The sequence below is a fragment of the Apiospora aurea genome, assembly GCF_038362705.1.
Source record: "Apiospora aurea strain CBS 24483 chromosome Unknown utg000008l_segment0_segment0, whole genome shotgun sequence".
Lineage (NCBI taxonomy): Eukaryota > Fungi > Ascomycota > Sordariomycetes > Amphisphaeriales > Apiosporaceae > Apiospora > Apiospora aurea.
Genome location: NW_027117395.1, coordinates 2,366,025 through 2,382,787, shown reverse-complemented (window position 1 = coordinate 2,382,787; position 16,763 = coordinate 2,366,025). Strand labels below are relative to the sequence as shown.

General features: G+C 53.1%; 8 protein-coding genes across 8 annotated transcripts; 5 read left to right on the top strand and 3 right to left on the bottom strand.

Moving 5' to 3' along the window:
- Positions 1–1,284: 1,284 nt before the first annotated feature.
- Positions 1,285–2,349, top strand: PG986_012206 (uncharacterized protein; the record flags this gene model as incomplete). The annotated part of the gene is made up of 4 exons (XM_066848428.1): positions 1,285–1,600; positions 1,681–1,828; positions 1,903–2,033; positions 2,108–2,349. The coding sequence occupies 4 exons, from the start codon at positions 1,285–1,287 to the stop codon at positions 2,347–2,349; spliced, it is 837 nt and encodes a 278-aa protein (XP_066695124.1).
- Positions 2,350–2,692: 343 nt separating this feature from the next.
- Positions 2,693–3,423, bottom strand: PG986_012205 (MYND domain protein; the record flags this gene model as incomplete). Its single annotated transcript, XM_066848427.1, has 2 exons — positions 2,693–3,084; positions 3,123–3,423. Coding segments are annotated over 2 exons (693 nt in total), but the record flags the coding sequence as incomplete, so codon positions are not given.
- Positions 3,424–4,882: 1,459 nt separating this feature from the next.
- On the top strand, positions 4,883–7,005 carry PG986_012204 (HET-domain-containing protein; the record flags this gene model as incomplete). The annotated part of the gene is made up of 2 exons (XM_066848426.1): positions 4,883–5,256; positions 5,403–7,005. The coding sequence occupies 2 exons, from the start codon at positions 4,883–4,885 to the stop codon at positions 7,003–7,005; spliced, it is 1,977 nt and encodes a 658-aa protein (XP_066695122.1).
- Positions 7,006–7,645: 640 nt separating this feature from the next.
- Positions 7,646–8,032, top strand: PG986_012203 (uncharacterized protein; the record flags this gene model as incomplete). Its single annotated transcript, XM_066848425.1, has 1 exon — positions 7,646–8,032. One exon carries the CDS (start codon positions 7,646–7,648, stop codon positions 8,030–8,032), a length of 387 nt encoding a protein of 128 aa, XP_066695121.1.
- A 436-nt stretch (positions 8,033–8,468) lies between these two features.
- On the bottom strand, positions 8,469–11,982 carry PG986_012202 (phosphatase activator protein; the record flags this gene model as incomplete). The annotated part of the gene is made up of 7 exons (XM_066848424.1): positions 8,469–8,754; positions 8,822–9,008; positions 9,047–9,477; positions 9,532–9,568; positions 9,622–10,337; positions 11,130–11,269; positions 11,404–11,982. 7 exons carry the CDS (start codon positions 11,980–11,982, stop codon positions 8,469–8,471), a joined length of 2,376 nt encoding a protein of 791 aa, XP_066695120.1.
- A 544-nt stretch (positions 11,983–12,526) lies between these two features.
- PG986_012201 (uncharacterized protein) lies at positions 12,527–13,531 on the bottom strand (the record flags this gene model as incomplete). The annotated part of the gene is made up of 1 exon (XM_066848423.1): positions 12,527–13,531. The coding sequence occupies one exon, from the start codon at positions 13,529–13,531 to the stop codon at positions 12,527–12,529; it is 1,005 nt and encodes a 334-aa protein (XP_066695119.1).
- A 730-nt stretch (positions 13,532–14,261) lies between these two features.
- Positions 14,262–15,023, top strand: PG986_012200 (uncharacterized protein; the record flags this gene model as incomplete). The annotated part of the gene is made up of 2 exons (XM_066848422.1): positions 14,262–14,325; positions 14,389–15,023. The coding sequence occupies 2 exons, from the start codon at positions 14,262–14,264 to the stop codon at positions 15,021–15,023; spliced, it is 699 nt and encodes a 232-aa protein (XP_066695118.1).
- A 920-nt stretch (positions 15,024–15,943) lies between these two features.
- On the top strand, positions 15,944–16,634 carry PG986_012199 (riboflavin kinase; the record flags this gene model as incomplete). Its single annotated transcript, XM_066848421.1, has 2 exons — positions 15,944–16,069; positions 16,149–16,634. 2 exons carry the CDS (start codon positions 15,944–15,946, stop codon positions 16,632–16,634), a joined length of 612 nt encoding a protein of 203 aa, XP_066695117.1.
- Positions 16,635–16,763: the final 129 nt, after the last annotated feature.

Sequence of the window (16,763 nt, the reverse complement as noted above, 5' to 3'; positions counted from 1 at the left end):
TGCCGTATCTCCCCTGTCCGTTGATTGTGCAGGACGGCCGATTTGCGCTTTGGAAGCCACGGTCTGCTGAGATCTGAAGGCAGACATACGTGAGCTTCAGATGATATGGGTAACACTCGGGATAATACGGATAAGTCCACCCGAGGAGGTTCTTCCCGTCTGACACTCAGCAGCATCAGGCCAGCGAGTGACGAGCGAAATCTACATGTGTGGATGCTTCTGTCAACCCTCTCATTATTCGTTTGTCTTCGAGCCTTCGTAGGAGTGTCTGCTACCGACTTCCGTCCCAAGTCGCGTCACCTGCAAAGGGACTCAAGTCGGTAGGATCCCAACTCCAATTCGTTCTAGCATTTGATGACGTGCTTTGCAGAATCTAGACTTCAGGTGATATAAAATGGAAAGGCTGCCGAAAGTTTTGTTGTGTTTAGTTGACGTCAATCTAGAGAAAACTTGAGATTGTTTCCACTTTGGCCCTTCTGTAAGTCACAGGACTGCGCGCTATGCTCTGTTTCTTAGAACCATTGTGCTCTTTCAATATTTCCGGTTTAGGCAATATAAACCTGAAAACGCCGAAGTGTTGATAGGTAGTGTCTGAAGGGGCTTTATCAGGACGCAGAAGCTGGGACAAGTAGGCAAGACTGTTTAGATTATTAACCCAAATCCATGTTGTTCTGGATCTGTCTCTATCGGATAAATATCCGTGGATTGTTATGACCGTAGCGGTCCTCGTGTTCCATATCGGACGTAATATTCATGGGAACTATATATTAGTTGACTATGGAGCATCATATTATTTCAGACTCTACTTCATAGCCACTGGGTTACATAAGATTATATTATTTCAATACCACACCATCTCAGTACCAAAACTAAGTCCAGCCGCTCTTGTTATCGCATCTCTGTGATAGTGTAGTCCTTATTATGTTTCTGGTCGTTGGTCCTGTGATGGGCGCCAGCCACTGCCAAGCAGTTGTTGCGGCACAAAGATAATTAAGGGAGTTGGGCACACCACGAGCACCAATCAGACGTCAGCTCTAGAATAGAATGTTCGACCACTACGACTGTATACGGATCTAGCGTTGATGTTGGCTTGCGCTACCCAACGCCACCGGTTCAGCTGTCGGTTGTCGTACCCACCCAGCTTTCAACCCAGAACCATACATAGATCCAATATATTCATCCCGACTTCCATGGACGCTGGAACGTTAAGTTTTGTTTTTATTTCACTTTGGCCACATACTCACATACAGGTGGTATGGTTTATACAGCTGGGCTACGATGAAGATGAAGCTCCTGTTATTCTCCGTCGCTGTGCTCTATGCATCGGTTCATGCCGATTCCTTAAGCCTCCCTACACCAACGGAACCACCACAGTCGAACCTTGGCGGTGAGCTGCCGCTGACGCAAGAAAAAGATGTCTCGCCGATGCCCGGTATAACCGCGCCGCCGTCCGTCCCGCGACTGCAGGCCTATACCGCTCACCCAGACGACGAGGAGCTCCGGAGGAAGCGCCAGGTGGATGTGAGCTACCTGACCCAAGTCGGGATGACGAGCTACATTGGACAGTTTCCGTGGCCCAACCCATCTACTGGGCCAACTTGTACGTCCTTCCTCTTCAGTTTGCTTTCAAGAAAACCATAGACAGGGGGGATTGGAGTAATTGACCCTAATGACTTACAGGGGAAACGGCAACCTGCCAAAGCGGCGCGACTTTCGCAGTGAGAGGCGGCTACGGCGCGTGTTGTCATCCCACTGCCGCCGACTGCCAGTTTCCCACGGGTTGTGCGGGCCAGAACGTCGTTGGGCCGAACGGCATGAACGGTGCCTGGTAAGTTTTCTCGACATGCTTCTATATTATCCCCATACGTAGAGTCCGGGCTTATACTGATATGCCTATAATAGTTCCGCTGGTTGGACTTGCCAGGATGCGGTGGTCCTCCAGTCGAGAGGCAGCTCCGACAGGAACACCTACATTATGTGCAAATCTGGCGCCTATTCCCAGTTGGAGACGTGGTACCGTAATAGGTTCGCGTGTGAGTATCCCTTCCTCTCTCCCTTTATGTCAAGTCAGGCGAGCATTGTTCTAATCCGGTACTCGTCATCAAAGTTCCGCAAACCACGACAGCAGTGGTCGTCGTGGATCCGACCAGCGTCATCGTATACTCAGTCACCTCGACCCGGAAGCGAACTACCACGACAAATGGTCAGAGTGTTGCTACAGACGAAGCTCTCCCGCCGCCTGATCCGCTCCGCGACCCTTTTAGAGACTCAGCCCCTCGGCAAGGGGGACAGCTGGGACTCCAGGGGCTCGTCGCTATAGTCGCCAATATCTTGTATGTCTGGGCGTGAGGAATTTAATTCATATTACAAGGCTCCAGGGGTTATATATTAAAGACGTCTTAACAGCTGAAGCATTATTTTGTTGGTATTTCACGCGATGATGAGATGATAAGCCTATAAGGGTTTGTTTGTCACATGGGATATGAACAAGTGTGAAATACTTTTCCGCGCCGTTTTAAATTTTCGAAAACGGGCATATCAAAACTGCAAACAACCCCCGACCCCTCCTCCAATCGGTGCTTTTAGATTTTTCTTGTCGTATTGATAAATCGTGATTTTACATTCCTGATCCATGCAAGTTGTGTGTTACTGGCATAGTCCTGCCTTAGGGAGGGAACAGGGTCCAGAACCACTAGAACCCAAGATGAGCCCTCGACCACACCAAGTCACTCGGCACCTCCATACGCATCATGCCCTCTATGACCTGGGCCCCATTACCAAAAGTCCCAGGGGTATGCCCAAAGACCTGCTCGCCAAAGAGGCGCAGCTGCATAGCAAACGACGTGTCGCCGTAGTGCTCGACGACCTCGGCCTTCTCCACGGCGCGTCGCAGATGGGACCAGGCGTCGCCGGATCTTCCTAGCTGCACGCACGCCTCCTTCTTCGTGTCGTCCCACCAGGGCGGCAGGAGCTCAGGCTTGGCCTCCACTGCTTGGAGGAAGCGGCGGAAGCTGGACTCTGGGTCGGTGGCGCCGCCTTGTACGGAGCCGGCTTCGGCCAGGCCGTCGAATTTGACATAGTCCGCTATGCGCATGCGGTAACAGTCAATGAGGAGCCGGTACACGTCCTTCTCCGGACGGTCGTGGAGCCACTTGCGTTCATGGAGACGGGTGTACGGTTTGTAGATGGGCCCATCAAGGCCACGGGGGGAGATATTTTGAGGCCGTCGTTATGAGTGACATCGAAGCATCCAATCTTATCGGGCAGGTGGTTCTGGGCGTTCGAATTGCACACTTTCTTGTGGGATTTCCAGTCGGCCTTTTGGCAGTCTCTCGAGCAGTAGAGAGTAGTTTGACATTTGCTGCATTTCTTGAGGTCAATACCTGTCTTCTTGCATGCGTTGCACTCGTTGGCCATCTTGTCGTCTGGATTGGCTTTTAGTCAAAAGGAGAGAGTGATGGACTAATGTGTAAGAAAGAAATGGGAGAAGTGAAGTAGATGAAGGAGCGGGGAGGTTTATATTCCTTTTTTCCTTCTTTTGCTTTTCGACTCCTAGCGGCAGGCCAGCAAAAGCAAACCCGAGCAAAAAAGGGCGAGTTATATCCCTTGATGGCAAACCGTAGGCAGTAATGTAAAACCGGCGTGCGTATCAAACACACATCTAACGTTGCAAGGTTACACTACATAAAATAGACTGCATGTATATCTTGCCTATCGTTGATCTTCATATCCGGGTATCTGCAGAAGATGGAGCATGGAGAGTCAACATGTGCTCCGTGCTGGGTGTTATCAGCAAGGGTGTGGCTAGGATCCCAGTACAAACATGGTATGGTCTCGCCATTATGGGCTGATTTCCGGTAAGTAGGACGGACCGCCTGGTACTGAAGATTCAACCACGGTGTGCATCATATTCTTTCTCGCTTTCCCTTCACCCCATGAACCACCAGTTCAATGACCCCAAATTTGCAAGGTTGAATATTGCGTAAAGTCTATAGGCTGGCCAAGATTCATCTCTTTCTATATGTCAACGTTATCTGATGCACCAATAAGACCCTTGATCCTCTAGTCTAGATATCTGACAGATAGTGGGGGAATTTACGTCGTAGACTCCTCGCAAAACCGCAAGATTTAAATGCAAAGGAATTTAGCTACGTATCACAACCAACAACAACCATTTTGCAGTGTGTAGCCAGGAACAACATAGTCTTTAGATGGTCAGATACCACAATGGGCTCTCCCGGGGCAAATAATATGTGGACGTGACTGAAGAAATGTGAGTGGTTGCCAGGTAATACACAATTCCCTCTGGCTGCAAACTTGTGGCTGATGAACGACGGTTGAAACATACATATAGACTCTAGCGCTGATTTATATAGAAAAGTGTCTTCTATTACATATTGCGAATTTCACGTCGAGCGTGCACTTAAATCTCCCCTGTAGAAGATGGTGATACTTAACTCCCTTTACGAGTAACAGTTAACCCAATAACAAACAATGGGACTCTGTCCTACGATCTTTCAGATCTACAGTTCGACATCTCGGGCAACCGGCTAGAGGGACCGTTCGTAAGGATCGGGGATCACACGTTGTGTTGTACGGCTTGTGGTGGAGCCGCATACAAATGGAGCCTGCAGAATGCCCTTACCTATCACAGCCATCACACCCTGGGCGGCTATTTTGAATGTCCAACCGCAAAGTCCCGGTAGCGGCGCTTAAGTCAAGTAAAAGGGTGTAGGTTCGACAACTGTTGTTATCTGCCATCGCCATCTATCATACCTTCAGCCATTCTGTCACAAGTAACTTCATCAAACCCAGATCTTACGTAAACGGAGTTTCCAAGGCCTTATATATTATTACAAACATTACAAACATCAAGGACGTGATGGCCGACACGGCTATTACCTTATGGCACGACCGCGAGCCGTTACTTCTCAGTGGTCTTTGTCAATATTGCACCGTTACCTTTGCCTTTGGCTACACGACGTGGCTCTCATATGAAGTCCCATGGAACCGCTCGGTCCGTTACCCTGAGCTTACCGAGCTCCTAGATTCCGGTTGCCCGGCTTGTGAGATGCTCAGTCACGGCATACGATGGCACTTGACGCCGCACAAAGATCGGATCGATCCCTTGCCAGACATGGGATCTTGCAAAGGCGAGATCCTCGTTGAGTCAATGATCATCCAAACGGAGAGCCGGTGGGACCTACGGCTGCCGGCCAACGAGAATGGGCCGTATCAGTGCGATTTGGTGATTAGGTACGGTGACCACCGGAACGATGCATTCGCAGTACCATTCAGAATATATGGTAGTCCCAGTAAGCCTATACGGAACCACTACACCTTTCCAACCATCCATGGACCGTTTCATGCCGTGGAACAAAGCTGATCCAATTCTAAGATAGTTGCATGGTCTCGAGCAGAATCAGGGGGAGGGTACCCGGCGCCAGTTGCTTGAGCCCCTCGAACAAAGTGGCAATGAAGGCGTATCTGGAGGACTGCTCGAACCACCACGTCACATGCCAGTCAAAGAGCGACAGGGAACTTCCCAGTAGACTACTTGACGTTGATACGGGATGCAAAGGGGTTAGATTGGTCGACACGGGCGATTTGCCAGCTGGCACGGCTTACGCAACGTTGAGCCACGTCTGGGGAAACCCCCGGACCACCGCCCCTTTTCTGGTCACAACCCAAGAAACGGTAGACTTGGGCAATATGTTCATTCCGTTCGAAGCTCTACCGCAGACGTTCCAGGATGCCGTCGAGGTCACACGCGCTCTGGACCTGCGCTATGTCTGGATCGATTCGCTCTGCATCATCCAAGACAGCTCAGACGACTGGCACAAGGAGGCCCCGAGGATGGCCAAGATATACTCCAACGCATATGCCACTATAGTTGCAACTCGTGCGAGCTCAGCACACGATGGGTTCCTGAAGAGGCCAGCACCCGCGGTTCCGCCGGCTAGGATACCGTATTGTATACCCACCGAAAGCTCGATGGAGGCCGGTCACTTCTATCTGCAGACCAAAAACTCCCCTTCCCTGTATCATGAGCCGACCATGGACCTGGAAGAAGCGCAATGGAACAGTCGGGGCTGGACCTTTCAAGAACGAATCCTGTCGCGGAGGCTGGTCCACTTCACGAAAGATCTCATATTCATTGAATGCTGGAGCGGCGATTGGGCCGAAGACAACCGAGTATCAGGAGGATTCTACAGCCGAATGCCCTGGCTTGGAGGGAAGAACCGGTATTCAGAGGATCCCAAGGCTATGCTGAGCTCATGGTATGCGATAGTGGAGTCCTATTCTTGCCGATTCTTGACCAAGGAGGAGGATAAGCTCCACGCCTTGGCTGGCGTAATGGAGCGGGTGCAGGAGATCACGGGCTTCACCAACATCGCCGGCCTCTGGAGGGAAGACTTCGCAAATGGTCTTTCATGGGTCGCGCAGAGCGGCGGGCTTCGGGGACGAAGACTAACCAACCCGCAAGGCCCAAGTTGGTCATGGGCCTCGTGGGAAGGACCCATTGCATTCAGCTTGCGACCAGACAGTCCTCATGCAAAGACCGGCAGAGTTTGCTTCGAAGTACTACACATCGAGCCTGTGCAGTCCCCGTTTATACCGAATTCCGGCCATCTTAAGGTGAAAGGACTACTGTTGCCAGTCAGCAAAGACATGCTGCTAACGGACAAGGCGTTGGTCATTAACCTCGATTTGGAGAACGATGGCTCTGGTTATTTGGATGCCAACACGATTCACGAAGCGCTCGGAGACGATCTAATGGCATTCCCCCTCATGCACTATGTGGTTGAGTGGGCAGGGACTTATGAGTGCCTGTTGCTAAGACCAGCCGGCATGCACTTCCGCCGGGTTGGGGTGTTAAAGTCAAGCGCCCGAGGCAAATGGAGCAAAGATGCTGATGCTATAGTAACAGATCATGGAAGTTATCTCGGAGGGCGTCTAGCCTTTCCGCCATCGTCGAATACGACAGAGTTCACGATCGTCTAGACCCATAGACGTATGTGGGTAAGCCATACTTCACAGCCGCCGCCCCGTTCGTTGCGAACTCCATCAGCTATTTTCGTCGCCAACTATGCCGTCAGCCGTTCTCCTACCGCGGCCACCAATACCACTGCCACGATCAATTTAGCCGCCGGCTTCCCCGGGAAACGACCGAAAACGACGATCAAGGACATGGAGAAGTGTGATTTACCGTGCTTATGGGGCTATGAGCAGTTACTTTTGATGGATAGTGATGGGCCTTTGGTCGAAGGAGGAGCACATATCCACTCTACAATTGGCTCTATGCTGTTCTAGCTTCAAACCTAATGCTAGCTTCCGTCGCACCTCGTCAACCACCGGCGGCTGGAGGAGCTAGGTTCAAAGTCTGACTGACCGACGACCCGCTTACTGTCGAGACAGAATCCAGTCGACTATTCTCGAAATCTCCTTAGCGCCCAGGATGACTTCACGTATAATACATCAGCAGACGCGGATTTATATCCCACGAGGTTACACACGATTGGCTATTCCCTTCGAGAAAAGATACACCCAGTTCTGTTGTTGAAGCACTCAGCCGGAAAACCCCGAGCAAGCATACCGCCTCTCTCTCTCTCTTCATCTCTGTTCTGAAAACCCAGAGCCAAAAATGGCCCAAGGAAAACCTATCTCCGTCAACTCCCAGGCGGAGCTCAACGCGCTCTTCAAGAGCACCACCTACGTTGTCGTGGACTTCTACGCCGACTGGTGCGGCCCCTGCAAACAAATCGCGCCCCATCTCGAGCAGCTGGCATTCATGTACAACTTGCCGGGACACTTCGCGATCGCGAAGGTGAACGTGGACCACACCAGGGATGTCGCGGCGCAGTATGGCATCAGCGCGATGCCCACCTTTATGTTCTTCAAGGAGGGTCGACAAGTTGCCGTGAATGGCAACCCTCTCGTTAGGGGTGCGAATCTGCCTGTCCTGAAGGAAGCCGTCGATAAGCTGGGTAGTCTTGCGAAGAAGAAGAAGGGGGAAGCTGCAACCTCATGATGTGCGGCTGCTGGGTTGACGGGTCAGCGAACACGAGAATGTTCAGATTAAATGCACGGATGGGAGTGGATAAGAGGTATTGGCACGGCGTTAAGGGTTATACGATTGAAAGGTTGGCTACGATATATAAGAAATACTCGAAGAAGTTATTAGAACGAGGAACAATATACTGCTTGCTGATGATGGCCATTTGGACATGTTCTAGCACATACAGTATCAGAGCGTTGAAATACCTCAATTACAATCGAATATGGAGACTTGATGCCTCGTCCCCAGCATGTTTTCCTATAGTACCTAATGAAACGAAATATTAACGACAGGGAATCCTAAACATTGCAGCCTCTTCTTGCTGCTGGCTTGCAAAACAGATATGCCGCTGAACAAAAAAGGAAATAGCCGCTACACCGCAGCCAGGTTTTTATGAGGCCGGGGGACATCAGCGCAGGCCAATGACACTCATCTCGAGGGTCCACACTCGTCGAATCCACACCTTCAGAGTTCCATCGACACCCTCGACATTCTCCAGGTCAACGCCTTCCCACCAACACCGCCTCGCAGGCTTGCGCCAAAAGAGAAGGAGCTTTTGCGCCATGCCGACGGCGTTGTTGCCCATATCGTTGCCGCGGATGTCGCTACGTAATCTGGCAAGCGCGAGACTGCACACAACCGCCTTGTTGGGTTCTCCCGCACGGTGACCCCATCTATCGTCGTGGTTGAAGCCACTGTAAACTGTTAGTTGATGACCCCAGGAATTGAGGATAAGGCTATCAGAATCAGCAATCCACTCACCCAGCAGTAAGCATCTCAATAAGATGCGCCTCTGTGGTACCGGGCTCGTCACTTCGCTTGAGGCCAGAGAAAATACCATCTTGCCTCAGCAAGGCTCGCGCGGCAGCTCTCTTGACTTCAATCATTTCCGCCTGGTTAATGTCGGCCCGGGGAGGGATGGCGTAGAAGTCGAGGTCCTCGCGCAACACTATAATACCAGCACGCTTGCTTCCGTCGTCTCTTGACCCCCAAGGGAATCAATAGGGATGGCACCGCCATCAGGTGAAGCACTGGGAGATGATTCATTCGGGATTGATTGAGCAACATTGCGGAAGAAGTCTAGCATATATTGGAGGGATGCAGGGTCATACTGAGATGGGAGGTTAGTGAAATGTACGTCGATATTTGATAGAAGATTGCGCGTTGTAGATGAGCGAGGCAGACTCGCATTGATCGGACTGGTGACCAAGCGGGAGGGGGAATTACATGGGGTGAGTTTGGCAGTTGCTTGAGTGATAGGAACATCGTTCTGGGTACTAACATCGACTTGGACGGCGTCACCTTCGGCGAACCCTCCCATGTGTCCTTCCGGGAAGAGACCATTAGGGAAGAGAGACAGAAGGACAAACTCGGGGAGCGTTAGCAGTTCATCCCTTGACAGGACAAAGCGGGTGCCCCTAGTTTCTCATGTCAGTCAACTAAATCGCAGCCAGATCAAAGGAGATACTAACCGCAAGTCCATAGTGATTGTCTCATCGGCGCCGACATCTGTACCTATTATTAGCAGGGGCCTCCACACAACCGATTCAAAACTGCCATACCTCCGATAGTGTTGATCGGCGGACCGCCCTGCTGGACTTGAGTAATAATACTCGACGCACCACCGGCGGCAGCCATTAGGTATGTGAATGAGAGTAGCGGGCTATAGCCTTCTGTATAAGCGGGCGGCGGCTCGTTAGGATCGTCGCGCTTCTGGCCCGACGACTCTGCTTTATTGTCTTGCGGAAGCGACCGTTTAGTCTCGGCAACTACGTCTTGGTAGGCGGTTGAAGCTTGGGCAGCGGATGCAAGGGCGTGCGGGGGCTCAGAAGAACTGGTAGCGCGAGGAGCGTATGCGGGTGCCGCAGCGGAAGCCGGATGGGCAGTTGAAGGGGCAGGAGACTTCTCGGTCGGCGGTAGCGACTCGAAATGATCGTCGGCGAGATCTTCGGCCGATGCGTACTCGTAAAGATCGAAGAACGGCGGCGGAGCGGGCCGTGTATGCGGGATAGAGAGCGAAGTCGAGCCGGAGGCTTCTGACGCTGGATATGGATAGCGTGGAGGAGGCGATCGTCCACGGTTCGGGTCGAGGTCTTGAATATCGTCGGCGTCTTCGAGTTCTTGTCTGTTGGCGGAATCCCTGTGCCCGGCTGGGGGATGGACAGCTATGATCCCGGTGGACACGGCCTGCCCGTTGTTATGTTCCTGCAGGTCTGACAATTTGGCGGCTGGAGACGAGCTTTCGTCGAGCGACGCGGTGGTGAAGCTGGATTGGTGACTGTGTAAAGATGTACCGGCTCAATCAACGCGAGGTCGCGAAGTGGATTGCAGGAACGGCGGATGCAGAACTGGTAGATGTCACTGCTGCTGATTGAAGTCGTCGTGGAAGAGCCCGCGGGAAGCACCAGAGGTCTCAGTGATCAATTGAAGCAGAGATGGTGTCTCGTCCTATGCGATCATGAAGTTTGCGACAACAGGTAGATTGACAGGAGGCTCTCCTTCCCTAGTTGGACCCCAGTCGAAAGGAAGTTGCGGTTGCCCAGGGAAGTGTTATTTCCCGACCGTCGAGTCAACAGCAGGCAAGTACCTTTTCTGGGAAATTGGCTGCAGAGGTACCTGCTTGATCCTGGCTCTTGGGGAGGTGCTATTGAAACGCTTGGGCCCTTCGGCCAATTGTCACTGGCCGCCTAACCGCCTGCCCGTGATTGCCCCAAGTCCACTCGCTCAACCACTGGAGTTTCAGGGGCATGTTTGTCACAATGATATTTGACAAACAAAGACTCAAGATAAGCGAGCACTGAGATCCTGAGGTTCACATGAATTCTGTTTAATCCGGATACGCGATACCAACAATCTTAAAAAATGTAGATTTCTATCTTCTACCATCTCAGTCACTCAGTTTGATTGGTAAAGGAGTCCCCAAAAATCTCCATATGCTAATATCAGGGCTGCTCAGCACCTGCTTACACGTAAGATTAGATACAAAATTTGGACTGGTGCTGGGTCTGCTGTCATCGAGGACGAAGTTTTGTTTTTTTTGCTCGTTTCATCATATTCGCGGGTTTCATACTACTCTATACCAACAAAGCTATGCTGGATACCACTGATACCGCCATCACCCACGATAGTGCCCCAGCCAACCTGCCCTCTGTCAAACTGGCCGCGCTGGACTGACCACAGACACCAGCCGCCGTGAAGTTGTAATCCGAGCTGTTCACCAGCGTCACGTATGCACACTGCATTCACTGATTAGTATACCAGAGGATAGGGATTGCGCATCACAAAACACCCAACCAGGGTTGTCATCGTAGTCCTGCAGAAGTAAGAAGCAACACATGACTTACCTGATGAACACTCTCATACTGAGAATATCTGCCCGTGATATCGTCAAATAGCAGCGCAAACGTGACATTCAACCCAAGAATCTCCGCCTCGCTCGTCACGTTGCGCTCGTCCTCATACATGACCCTCTCGACCATGTCAATGGGCTCCGTACAGTTCGGCCCCGTCCGGAAGTTCTGCATGCGGAAGCGCTCAAAGTTGTGCTTCTTGCGGAAGCCGCCGTCGGCCCAGAGGTGGCCGAGGTAGAAGAAGACGGACATGTAGTGGTCCGAGAACTCCCCCGTCGAGTTGACCATGTCGAACTGCAGGCGGCCGCCGCGCACGGGGAACGGGATGCGCGTGATGTTGCTCGGCACCGGGTAGTTCAGGCACGAGCCCAGGCTGTTGGTGTAGCCGGTCTGCGCGACGCCCGCCTTCCGCAGGTAGTCCTCGCGCTGCGGCTGCGGCCAGCCCAGCTCGACGTACGACGGGATCGTCCAGGCGGCGGCCGGGCGGGCTGCCGAGAAGATGGCGAGGAGGACAGCTGCTTGCAGCAGGGCGATTATGGGCGGCCAGGCCCACCGAGTAGTATTGCTCCCCATCCCTAATAGTTGACCGGGAAATGAACGCACGATTCGTGCTGATATAGAACCGATATGCGTTTGAGAAGGCGTCACTGGGCGGACACGATCTTCTCTACCAAAACATATCGAATGAGGAAATTGCACCGCGCTCTAGCGCCAGGCAGCCAAGCCGTCACGGACGCATCGATACCATACACCAATCTACTCCATACATTGATTGCTTAGTAATAATACAGATTATTTCAGACCATGTTACATGTTTTTCCCATGATTCTAATTTTGTCTTCCGTCTGCATTTCATTATGGTATGGGTTCAATCTGGCATGGAAATTGTGTGATCCAACACCAAGGCGAATATAGCGGCCATCTCAACAGAAAATACTCCCACAGCCGAGGATCAACCCCCAGATAGTCAGATATTCAGACGCAAAGGGTATACCGCATAATAATGGCGCGCGAAGCACTATATCTAGTCTAATAGCCACAGACTATATAGTACACTGTATAATACAAGTGATATGCCAAATCCCATGCCCTCCTCTGGTTTTCGACGGCCACTCACCTACTCCTCCGCCGTCTTCCGGACGGCAAAGAAGTAGTTGCCCACCTTCTCGCTCCCCTGCACCTCCCGCCATCCGACGCCGGGTATGTAGATGACGCCCATGCAGCGCGGCTCGGCCCACTGGCCGGACCGCCCGGCCATGAAGTGGCCCCGGAGCTCCGCCTCGTTGACGTACTTCTGCCAGTCGTGCGTCCCGCGCGGCACGATCCGCAGCACGTCCTCGGCCATCAGGTTCGTCGTGAACCAGCTGAGCCACGTGCGCGCGATGGTGCTCATGACGAGCCAGCCGCCCGGCTTGACGAAGGGCGCGCACCGGTCCAGGAACTGCGCCGGGTTCGACACGTGCTCGAGCACCTCGAACACCGAGACCACGTCGTATTGGGGTTGCTGAGGCGGCTGTTGCTGTGAAGTCTGCTGCTGTTGTTGTTGGCCGTTCAGCGTCGCGGTGAGCTGCTCGATCGGCGTGTTGAGGTACTGCAGCTTGTTGCGCAGGGACGGGTCGCGACGCGCGTGGCCCCGCGCTATGTTCAGCACCTCGGGCGACGGGTCGATAGCCGTTACGGACTTGGTGCCGGGCAGCCGCGCCGCGGACTCGGCGAAGATGCCGCCGCCGCAGCCGATGTCGAGGTAGGTGAGCCCGGTCGTGGCAGGGTTGTCGAGGGTTGAGTTGCGACACATACGGATGAAGTCGTGCCGCAGGGGGTTCATGAGGTGGAGGATGCGCGAGGGCCCATGGGGGTCCCACCACGAGGAGGCGAGGGCGTTGAAGTGGGAGACTTCATCGGGCGACACGGTGGTGAAGTTCGGATCGGACGAGGAGGAGGGGTGGGCATTGTCGGCTGGTGAGCCGGAGCCCGTCGAAGAGAAGGGTCTGCAACAGTGTCGGGTGGTCAGGTAGGGCGTCGCATACCGGCTGGTGACAAAACTTTCAGGCCGCCGCCGAAGAGCAGGTGTCTGGCCCCGAAGTCGCCGAAACAGAACGGCGGCTGACGGACGCGCCACCATCGTGTATACTGGAGAGAAAACCCTTCTGTATCCTCTATCCTACCCCACGGCCTATTCTCTAGCCTCTAGGCTCGGACGATAGGTATCGTTGCGGCGGTCCGAACGGCTCGGGATCTCGTAGAACGAATATGAGGTCGTGCTCGGCGTTTCAATTGAGGTGCTCGGTGTATCGGCGATGGCAGAGCCGCCCGTAGGCTCCGAGACGGGATGCCTCAGTGTTTAGTCAGCCCGCTAAGCAGTTGCATGTCAGCCAAAGTCAGCATGTGTCATGTGGCCCCAGTGAAAGCATAAGCAATGTTTTGGCGCATTAGCCAGCTGTAAGGGGTCCAATTTCCAGCAGTAGCACCCCGCCAATGCCTTTGAACTTTCTTTACTTGGCTGTTCGACTTGGGGAATACAAGAAAAGTTCTAGAACTCGATTCGGTACAGATAGTCTCCTGAAATAGGCCGGCTCAGATGCTGAGTCATTGCTGAAGAACAATCAAGAAGATCTACGAGACGACAGGTTTCATCTGGTTCTAAATTGGAGGTTTTTGGATATCCAAAATACGCCTGCGCCGGAGTTGCCGCAGTCACTGGACATCGTCTGTCGCAATTGACATCTGGCTTCGGCTACCCCTCCGTCCAGTATTTTAGTTATCCAAACCCGCCGTTGGCCGGAGTGTTCTTTAAACTCACCTCTAGAGAAAACCGCCCATTGTGTGTTCAACAACGGCCATTATCTTCAAATATGCCTTCCGCAGAGATCGAAAAGAGTCAGTTCGACTCTATACCTGACGCAATCGCGGCTTTCCGTATGTTCCCAGCTTCCCGTCCTCTTCCTCCAGGATCCCTGGCTAAGTGCTGATCCGACGCAGGCGATGGCGAATTCATAGTAGTCCTCGACGACCCGTCGCGCGAAAACGAAGGCGACCTCATCATATCCGCGCAGTCCGTTACGACAGAACAAATGGCATTCATGATCCGCTACTCCTCGGGCTATGTTTGCGCGCCGATGCCGGGCAAGCTATGCGACGCCCTCGAGCTCCCCCAGATGGTCACCAACAACCAAGACCTGAAGGGGACCGCCTACACCCTGACCGTCGACGGCGCCGACGAGAGCATAACCACGGGAATCAGCGCCCACGATCGCGCTCTGACGTGCCGCACGCTGGCGGACGCGAAGGCCACCCCTGCGAGTTTCCGAAGGCCCGGCCATGTGCTGCCATTGAGAGCCCGCGACGGCGGCGTTCGCGTGCGGAGGGGTCATACAGAGGCTGCCGTGGATTTCTGCAGGCTTGCGGGTGTCGGTGAGGTCGCGGCAATCTGCGAAATGGTCGAGGATGGAGAAGAGGTGCCCGGAAAAGCGATACGGCAGGCACCAGGCATGATGAGGGCGGAGGGTTGCATCAAGTTCGCAAGGACTTGGGGCTTGAAGGTCTGTACGATTGAGGACCTGGTAAATCACATCGAGAAGACTGAGGGCAAATATGAGGTGAATGGCAGCTCATAGGCCAGCAGGACTTTGGCTATAGTTTGGAGCAAGGTACTCCAACGTTACGGCACCTTGCTGGGGTAGACGATCCTATATGGGACATCTCCTGTCATGTTTTTCATATTTCAAAGAGAGAGCCGCCACATGGCTAGCATTTTGTGCATATCAGGATAGACAAAAGCAAGGCGATTTTGCGCTCGGCCGTTGGACAAATCTGGGTACCAATTGTTGAACATACCAATGGCTATATTTCTGGACTCGGCCATGTGTGTACCGATTCACTGAGGAGCTCTTACGTGACTACAGTTACAATGTCCCAAGAATTACGGTGTTTAAATATAGAATTGGGGGATAGTGACCAGGCGTTGTATCAAATACGTGCATATTCAGGGGAACGTGGGGTGCTTCCAGCAATTGACTTCCATGGCGGCCGGTGGAGGGAGGCCCCAGAAGACATTGCAATTTCGCACAACCAGCACCAAGGTCAAGTAAGTATCATGAAGGAGTCGGAACAGTAGTAGACGACTTAGGAGCAAGAAGTGATAGTGAGACCACCGGCCCACAGCGGGTAGCAGATGCAGCGTATGGTCGTATGGTCGTATGGTCGCAAGCAAGACCCTCCAGGGGGGAGATAAGCGTTGCCCCTCAATTCAATGTTGTCATTCTAGAAACCCCCCACTACGCTATGCGCCTCCGAAACGATTGGTGATATGAGAGACGCTTACCAAGTCAAGCCAGCCAGAGTCATCTTTTTCAATCATATAGATGTCTTTTTTTGTCTTATACAAGTCAACAGTTTCTTTTCACATTCACTAACCAGAGCCTTATATGCGCCTGCCCTGCGCAAACACGAGCTAGTATAGAACCAGACCGCCACCGATCACTACATCTACACCTTCACGTCGCAAGCCAGCTTGTCTTAAGCCCAGTCAGTCATCATGGCGGAAGCACCAGCAGCACCAGAGCGGCCTCGCATAGTCTGCTCCGACAATGGCCCCGAGGCGCCATACCCGCTTCAGATGGAGGGAGAAGTGATATCGGGCTTCGGTCGCGGCTCCAAAGAGGTGTGTGCTCCCTGATGCCCCCGAGCTACCACAGGCAAAGACCAGCAAAGCTAACTATACCCTCGCCGGACAACCACAGCTCGGCATCCCTACCGCCAACCTGCCCGTCGACGAGTCGCAAATGACGTGGATCGCCAACATCACCTCGGGCGTGTACTTCGGCTACGCCGCGCTCCGACTCCCCGCCAACCACCCCGACATTCCCGCTGCCACCTCAAGTAGCAACGGCGACTCTTCTTCCACAGAATACCACATCTTCCCCATGGTCATGTCGATAGGCTACAACCCGTTCTACAAAAACAGCAAGCGCTCGGCCGAGGTGCACATCCTGCATAAGTTCGCGCAGGACTTCTACGGCGCGCCCATGCGGCTGCTGCTGCTGGGCTTCGTGCGCGAGGAGAAGAACTACGCGGGCGTCGAGGCCCTCATCGAGGACATCAACATCGACTGCGAGGTCGCGCGCCGCAGCCTCGACCGCCCGGCCTGGACGCCGCGCGAGGGCGTCGTCGGGAAGGGCACCGGCACGCTGGACGGGAGCTGGCTGGTCCGGGAGGACAAGGCGTGAGAGAAAAAGAAAGTATGGCGGAGAAAAGAAAAAGCAAGAGCAGCAGCAACAGCAGCAGAAGCGAAATATATTCAAATTTGAATCATAAGTTCTCGTGGAATTAGAAGAGTTGACAGGCGGAATGTTTAC